Source organism: Pundamilia nyererei, unplaced genomic scaffold, assembly GCF_000239375.1.
Source record: "Pundamilia nyererei isolate P.nyererei 1_Seehausen unplaced genomic scaffold, PunNye1.0 scaffold00025, whole genome shotgun sequence".
NCBI lineage: Eukaryota > Metazoa > Chordata > Actinopteri > Cichliformes > Cichlidae > Pundamilia > Pundamilia nyererei.
The window spans coordinates 562740-571065 of record NW_005187426.1 but is presented as its reverse complement, the minus strand read 5'-3'; the positions used below and the strand labels follow the sequence as shown (position 1 = coordinate 571065).

At 41.2% G+C, this 8326-nt stretch overlaps 1 protein-coding gene and 1 long non-coding RNA gene across 2 annotated transcripts in view; one reads left to right on the top strand and one right to left on the bottom strand.

Annotated features, from left to right (window-relative positions):
• LOC102205128 (uncharacterized) overlaps positions 1–306 on the bottom strand; it is a 4909-nt gene extending 4603 nt beyond the window's left edge. The window contains exon 1 of the long non-coding RNA XR_311582.1: positions 246–306. This is a non-coding gene — a long non-coding RNA (uncharacterized LOC102205128). The remainder of the gene's footprint in view (positions 1–245) is intronic.
• A 128-nt stretch (positions 307–434) lies between these two features.
• LOC102204840 (COUP transcription factor 2-like) lies at positions 435–6966 on the top strand. Its single transcript, XM_005727537.2, has 3 exons — positions 435–1463; positions 2677–3201; positions 5219–6966. The coding sequence occupies exons 1-3, from the start codon at positions 965–967 to the stop codon at positions 5491–5493; spliced, it is 1299 nt and encodes a 432-aa protein (XP_005727594.1). The 5' UTR covers positions 435–964; the 3' UTR covers positions 5494–6966.
• The last annotated feature ends 1360 nt before the right edge of the window (positions 6967–8326 follow it).

Below are 8326 nucleotides of genomic sequence, written 5' to 3'. Positions count from 1 at the left end.
TGTACCAGTATAACATGAGTACTCATAATATACATTATGGGTGATATGATGCAAACTGTGGTTTGACAGATTCACGGCAAGTAAGTAGTCATAGTGCAAAAAACAAACAGAAAAAAACCCGTTCGTGTGCGCACACATGAGAGAGAGAGAGAGAGAGAGAGAGAGAGAGAGAGAGAGAGAGAGAGAGAGAGAGATTGGACAGGGGGGAAAGCAGAAAACATAACAGGGAGGATGTGAACTCTTACCCTCTTTAAAGTCAGCTGAACCCCCGCACTGCTGCTCCGAGACCAGCTTCTCCACGCGTTAACTCCGCCCCAAATCCGCGTCACCGATTCACAGCCGGTGACGTGCGGGCGCATCACTCTCCTCCTCCGTCCCGGAGCAAAGCATCGTCAAAATCAACATCCATCACTCCCCCTCTTTGACTCTCTCTCTCTCTCTCTCTCTCTCTCTCTCCCTGATGTCTTTTTAATGTAACTTCTTACTGATCGGGAGAGCAGGGAGCGTCTGGAAAGCCTGGTCGCGTGACTCCATCCCTAATGAAGGATCTGCTCGCACGGCATTCTGTTTAAAGCTGGACACACAGAACAGAAAGGATCAGATTGTATATTTTGGGGATAACGTTTCCTCCCTGTGTGGATGGCTCCGTCTTTATTTCCCCCCCTCTGTGGATGCTATAGCGCACTATGACGGTTTGAATGAAGCTGTCTTTTTGGATTTTGTCCGTGCCAGCAGCTGCTTCTGGGTGACTGCTCAATCTTCACTTGTGAACTCGTTTTAATTTTCTGCCGTTATCCTATGAGCTCTCTTTTATTTATTTTATTTGAAATTGTATTTCGTTTCGTCAAACAATGCCACAGTTTCCCATGACTGTGTATTAGCTATTGATGCCGACAGTAAGTGTGAGTTAATTATCGCGTAAAAACGAAGTTGGGCGCAAAAAAAAGTTTTGGAGAAAGTCGAAATGGCGATGGTAGCGTGGAGAAACACCGAGGCGGTCGGGGACTCTCAGGGGACTCTTTCCTCCCCGGTGTCCCAGGTTGCACCTCTGTCTCTGCCCGGAGAGCTGACGGGACACATGAACCCGGCGCCTTCTCTGGAAATACCCCAAACAGCAGCTGCACCTCAGGGAGCACCGCCGTCCAATCCGTCCGGCAACACCGTCGCGACCACCACCAACAATAACAACAGCACCTCCTCTTCCTCCTCCTCCTCCTCCTTGTCCATGGACAAACAGCAGAGCCAGCAGATCGAGTGCATCGTGTGCGGGGATAAATCCAGCGGGAAGCACTATGGACAGTTCACATGCGAAGGATGTAAGAGCTTCTTTAAACGCAGCGTCAGGAGAAACCTGACCTACACCTGCAGGGCCAACAGGAACTGTCCCATAGACCAGCACCACCGCAACCAGTGCCAGTACTGTCGCCTCAAGAAATGCCTCAAAGTCGGCATGAGGAGAGAAGGTACGCGCTGGCATCAAACTGTTATTACTGGTACTATCACATCCATAACACTTTCACATGCAGCACTCTTTTATGTTTGAACGCATATCTGCCCCATATCTAGTTGTGTGGATGCTACATATGTGTAGCCTAGCTTATGTTTACATATTTCTTTGTGGACCCAGGAGCCTTACCATCGCCACATGTTGCCTTTGTTTGACACTAGGGATATTTTATTCATTTAATAATGTCTATATTTTTTTTTTAAATACGCGGTGTATAATTATTTATTTTGTCTCGGGTACTATAGCTTTATATTGTGTAGACCTCAGTGTGTAATATTACACATTATTGCAGATGTTCCCGCTAGCATCCTGTAGCATGTTAGGTGCACTATTGTTGCTCCCCTTCCGCTTTATGTCCATCATCCCCGGTGAGTGTGAGTCTGCAGAAGCTTTAAATGTCAGGAGTTCACATTCGGCAGTAGATATATTTAACTTTAGTTTCAGTGCCTTTTTTTTCGTTTAAATTGTAGCCATAAAAATGTAAAATACATTTTTAAATGATGTGCTCGTGCGGACCATGTGTGTCTGCTCTTATTCATTATGCATGCTTTTCATATACAGCACTAGGCCCAGACCGCAGCCTACACTAGTCTACTAAGAGTCTGCTTTGTTGTCTAAATGTGAAAGTTTATTAAAGTTTAGGCTATTAGAGATTTCACAGCCAAAAAATAAATAATTAAGTTACAATAAGCCTACTCACTTGATGATATTAGAGAGCATTAACTGAAAACGGAATCTGGGCTGTGAACTGGAGCAATTGTACATTTGAAACAAAAAAAATTGCAACGCTACTGAATACCCAGAAACACGCTGAGAAAAAGAAAAGAGGGGGGGAAAGGAAAAAAGATCTTACACGCCATTATCTGCAGGTTGTGCTCTAGATCTCCCAACACCGAGCTGAATGTGACATTTCTTTCCAGGAGCTGTCCACAACACTTATCCATGTCCACTTCTGAAGAGCCAGCCAACCATAAGCTAGCTCACTACTGACATTAGAAAGGAATCCCAGCCTAATCTGACTAAAATAAGCGCGAGGTTTTATTTCACATATGCTGTTGTAAATGACGTCCCGTGCGTGATGTCTAGTTTTAGGGTTCTTTAAATGTCATCTTCGTTGTTTTAATCGCCTTCTAGCGTGATGTGGCATTTCTGCCGTTTCTTTCTTACAGCTGTCCAGAGAGGCAGAATACCAACCCAGTCATATCACGGCCAGTTTGCTCTGACAAACGGGGATCCTCTGCAGTGTCACTCCTATCTGTCGGGGTACATCTCTCTGCTGCTGCGGGCCGAACCCTACCCGACCTCCAGGTTTGGCTCTCAGTGCCTGCAGAACAACAACATCCTGGGCATTGAGAACATCTGCGAGCTGGCGGCTCGGATGCTCTTCAGCGCTGTGGAGTGGGCCCGCAACATCCCTTTTTTCCCGGACCTGCAGGTGCCGGACCAGGTGGCCCTTCTTCGCCTCACCTGGAGCGAACTGTTCGTCCTGAACGCCGCCCAGTGCTCCATGCCCGTCCACGCCGCCCCGCTACTGGCCGCTGCTGGTCTCCACGCATCCCCAATGTCTGCTGACCGGGTGGTGGCCTTCATGGACCACATCCGGGTCTTCCAGGAGCAGGTGGAGAAGCTGAAGGTGCTGCACGTGGATTCGGCGGAGTACAGCTGCATTAAGGCCATCGTGCTGTTCACCACAGGTAAACTTTACCTTTTCACCCCCACACACGCTGTGGCTGACATTTTAGCGAAATCACGCAAGCTTAAAATCTAAGGAGAATTGTGCCGCCACCATCACGAAGAAAACAACCGCTATCAAAATTAAAATCCTAATTTAATTAAATAAATTATTTTCCAAATGTAGCGAAAACAAAATTAATGCGAGCGGACGAGAACGTTACTTAAAAATCCCGAAAAACGTAGGAATAAATATTTCCAAAAAAACGACAGAAAATCTTATAAAAATAATTTTACAGATTTTTTTTTATTGCTCGTGGCATAATAGTTTGCATAACACTCGGTAACTGTGCGTTCGGGGTTGGGGAGGGGGGCTAAAAAGAAAAATCAATAATTTGTATTAAAACTCTGAAACACCTTAAAAGCAAAATCTATATAAAATAATTCTTTTGCAGATTTTAGTATGATCATAAGTCTGATGATCCTCTGATATCGTTATAAACGGTCATTAAAAAAGGAATACAAATCATATATGTTGGATTTGCTCTAGAAAAGTACTCCCTTTAAACCTGAGCCAGCTGCTTTACCTCTGATAGAATTCATAGTGAACTTAAGTGACCTCATACAGTTGTCAGATCTTGAAGCAACAGTTTATCTGCATTAAAATAATACTGAAGAGGAAGTGTGAGTGAGTGAGTTTGATGGTCTTAAAACGGCATCAAATCCTTACAGCCCTTAAAATATGAAATACTCTGCCTGAATAGGTTATGCAAATGGGTTTGAGTTAAACATTTGACAGCATCTATATTCCACTGCTGCTTCACATAAAAGGTGCCTCAGCAGAGTGATTTATTACATACATACATATATATATATATATTAATTTCAAGTGAAAAAAACTTGTTTTCAGGCTTAAAATTTAGAGGGTTTTTTTTTTATTTTAAAAAGAAAATTTTTATATTTAAATCTTGCCACTGTTTTAAAAACGATCATAGCATGTAAATGTAACTGCATAATACATTTTATTCTTTACATCTTTAAATTTGAAAATATCTTCATAAAGAAGCTTTTTTTGTACTGTTCTTAAAGCAGTGGGAACTATTAGTTGACTTTGCAATGCAAAATGTATGCCAGTTTCTTCACAGCCTTTTAGATGACAGAGGGATGTTTGGTTGTTAGATTGTGAGTGGGTTCAAAAGGACAAGTAGCAGCAGAGTAAAAAAATAAACAAAGAAGGTTTCCTATTGGTCTATTTTAGTCCCCGTGAGCATATGTGAGCATATGTGAGCACATGTGAGCACGTGCCTTTTAAACTGGGACAGTCCTGCTTTAACCCCTGTTTCCAGCCGGCCTGCAGTTTTACAGTACAGACAGAAGAGTCTGGTGTGCGTTGAAATGCAAATGACTCAGAGCAATCAATGCTCTTGCCATGCTTCCTTCCTTTTGTCTGGGCCCTGAGTATTCTTTTTTTTTGATTGGATGAGAGCAGTGGCACCATTGTTGATCCCAGATGGCATCAGATTGACAAACCTCAACTATTTGCCTATATGTTTTATTTTCAACCTGCCACTGCGCTCTTACAGTATCCAGTTTTACATTTTTAAACCTCTACATTTACCCAACCATGTCTGACTAACTAGTTTATTGGGTGTTCTGTGTTTATGGTTGATGGTTCTGATACCATCTTAGTGAGGTTCACTCAAATCTGTTTACAAAGTAATAAAATATTTAAATGCATCCACTAATATTTGGCATTCTGCTGCCCTGACCTCTTCTTTAATGTCTTACCCAGGGATTTAAATAATATCTGTAAATAGTAATACCTACAGATTTTTGTTTTTTCTGGTGCTTTTTTGACTTTCGATCACTGTAACTTTTCATCTAACTCCACATTCAGACTGTACCATCGCGAGTTTTGGTGATTTTGTATTAACACTGAATAAACGTGAAACTGAAGTATTTTTCAGATGCCCAGTTGAACCACTGGTCCTGACCTCTTCTCTTCTGCCTATTTGTTTCTGTGTTACATTCTCTCTGTAGATGCTTGTGGTCTATCAGATGTGGCCCATGTGGAGGGTCTCCAGGAGAAATCGCAGTGTGCTTTAGAAGAGTATGTGAGGAGCCAGTATCCCAACCAGCCTAACAGGTTTGGGAAGCTGCTGCTTCGCTTGCCTTCCCTCCGCAGCGTCTCTTCTTCTGTCATAGAGCAGCTTTTCTTCGTCCGTCTGGTGGGGAAAACACCCATAGAAACTCTGATAAGGGACATGCTGCTTTCTGGTAGCAGCTTCAACTGGCCTTACATGGCTATTCAATAGAGAATAAAAGCTGCTGTGGTGCTACTAAGGTCAGGAAGGGTCCCACTTTTCAAATCAAGTCATTTCAAATAGTAAAATCTCTGTTGATTTAAACAAGAGAAAAAACTGCCAGTGGAATTAAATTCTCTAAAGTATCTTAAGGGTAAAAATGTAATTTAATTTGCTTTTTTCATCATACCGGAGGTATTAGCTGCCTTATTTTCCATTATGCCACTTTTAGAGGGGTCCATAAAATACAGGAAATCTACCAATGACTAAATGATCTGACCGCACTGGCAGAAATTTTCACTTGTTTAAAGGGAACTAATGTCAGTAAACGAAATGACTGGTTAAGATGGACATCTTTTTGCAGTGTGGTGACCTCTCACAGTCTATGGTTTTTGGGATAACAAACAATATTTATTGGACCTGTGTGTATATTTATCGTGCTTGTAAATTATGTTTTGGATCCTTTTTGTTTTCTTTTTTTTCCCTTTTTCTTTTTTTTTTATGTTTTACATATTTTTACCCCAGCTAGTGAGAAAACTGCAGGGATCGTCTTGTGTTGATCTGTTTTTTGTTGTTGTTGTTGTTGTTGTTTTCATACCTTCCAGACATAGCACTTTGGACTAAAGGAACATTTCAGAAAGATTTAATATGATTGTTTGAAACCCGACTTCTTCTGACTTCAACCTTTTTGCTCGGTTGCATAGAGACAGAAAGGTGAGATTGATGCTTTGTTTTAGTTACTTTGTTTTCTTATTCTGGTTTTCTTATTGACATGCAAAGAATGAGAACAGCAAAAACATTTCAGAACTGCACTTCTCATGCTCAGTGTTCGGTTGTGCCAAGCGTTAGTCATTTCTTCGTTATACTTCTTGGCTAATACGATTATTTCCCTTTTGCCATAATGTTCCAGTTAAACTCTTTAAAATCCTATTTCAAAGCAATTTATCTCTCCCGGATTTTTGTCACACTTCAACTTTTCTGTTTTTTTCTCATCTGAACTGAGAGGCTAATCATGGCGGTGAGCTGACTGTTGGATAGCTTAATCCAATGTTTTTTATATTTAGAGGGGTTAAAGTCCAAATCATGTTCCCCTGTGACAGGTAAGAAGAACACGAATGACACTACGAGATTAAGGACAAATGCATTACCAAATACTTCTAATGAATTTATGTTTCCTGGACTTTTACACTGACTTCCTCAGAGATTTTTAAGAGCACTGGGTCTATAATAACTACAATCTCTTAATTTCCCAGGCCAAGAAACAAATTTATTTCAGTATAACTCATGCTTTAATGAGCCCAGGCCACTTAATGGCACAACAGACCACTGCAGGGTATTGCTGAATTTAGAGTGTATGTGCATGTGTGTGTGTGTGTGTGGGTGTGTGTGTGTGTGAGTGTATTTGTGTTTACTTCTTTTTGACAACCACTCTGATGTACTGTGAAAGCATATTGGTTAACATATTGGTACCGTATTAAATTATAACTCAAGATTTATAAATAAAGTGTATTTGCTTTATTTCGTCATTTCAGCTCAACGGTGTTCATGTTTGTCACCTTCCAACAGGAATCAAGTGTGTTTACACAAGGGAGCGCATCCGTTATAATTTTGATTTTTTTGTACTGCAATGGAGTAAGGAAACGTAAGCCAAGTGGAGTCTGTCTGGTGTTCTGGAGCCCATTTCTTACTATAATATTGTCACTAATTGGGCGTTTTAATCAAACTAATTGCTTCCACTGACAGTGATAGCTTTATGTGAATGTCAGGTTGTATTTACATTTGCCTTATTTAACAACCTGCAGGAAAACAGTTAACTTTTCTCCTGCACTTATCTTATATTGGGCTTGATCACTCAGTTTTAACATCTTTACAACTTAAGAAAACACCTAAAGGGAGGGAACAAAGAGTGTCACGTTACATCCTTTTCTTGTAGCTTGCAGCTTGTAGCCTGTAGCTGTGCTTTTTGGGTTTTTTTTATAACTTATTAATAGTTTTAAATTAACTATTAAGACAAAACCTAGTATGATCTTGTAGTATGGCTGTATCAGTACATCCACACATGCAAAAGAAAACTGTATGATATAAAAACATTTTCTTTTTAGAATATTACAATAAAAGTCTGTCTTCAAATAAGGTAAAGCTGCTTTTCCAACTTGTCAGTAGCACCCGCTGACAGCTCTTTTTGCTATTAAATCTTCTATTAGTTAAAAAAAAAAAAAAAGCTGGTTAAACTCTTCATAAGAGAATGAAAATGGAGTTAAAACCGTGACTGTGGTGCCAGATTGAGGAGGACAGAGAGGATTAAATCAGCTTTTTTGCTTCTAATGAACACAGAGCTAATGAGGGGGCCCTGCGTGCTCTGTCACTACAGTTTACCCTGAGGAGGCCGAAGCTGGGTGCCCGTCGGCCCCTGGGTGTTCTGGGCCCAAGGGCCAACATAAAACAATGGAGCATTTTCCCACACACGTACAGCTCCAAAGAGACGATAATGAGAAAAGAGTGTCCAGGCTTTATGTGGTGGTGGAAAAATGAGTTCAGCCTGAGATCAATATGCGACACTACTCAAATGGACTTTCCTTCGCGGCCACGTTTTTGCCTTTTTTCTTGACCGGAGTAATAAATAAGGGGGGAAACATCTCTCTGCTGTTTTCTCTGAGCACAGGAGCTGGATCAGTTATCACGCAGCGTGGTTTGTACCTAGCCAATCAGCTTTCGAGGATGAAAGCGTGCAGCCAGTCATATCGCTTGAGATCTTTTTTTTTTTAAATATTAATATTCATCGTCAAGTGAGAAGTAGTGAACCATGATGCTCAAGCCCTCAGGAAGCATTACTGTCGGAGTGTTT

Excerpts from the sequence above, each read along its gene's own strand:
- LOC102204840 (XM_005727537.2), top strand. The coding sequence starts at position 965 with ATGGCGATGGTAGCGTGGAGAAACACCGAGGCGGTCGGGGACTCTCAG. Across the intron at positions 1,464-2,676 it reads AGTCGGCATGAGGAGAGAAG|CTGTCCAGAGAGGCAGAATA; the intron begins GTACGCGCTGGC and ends TCTTTCTTACAG. Across the intron at positions 3,202-5,218 it reads CATCGTGCTGTTCACCACAG|ATGCTTGTGGTCTATCAGAT; the intron begins GTAAACTTTACC and ends TTCTCTCTGTAG.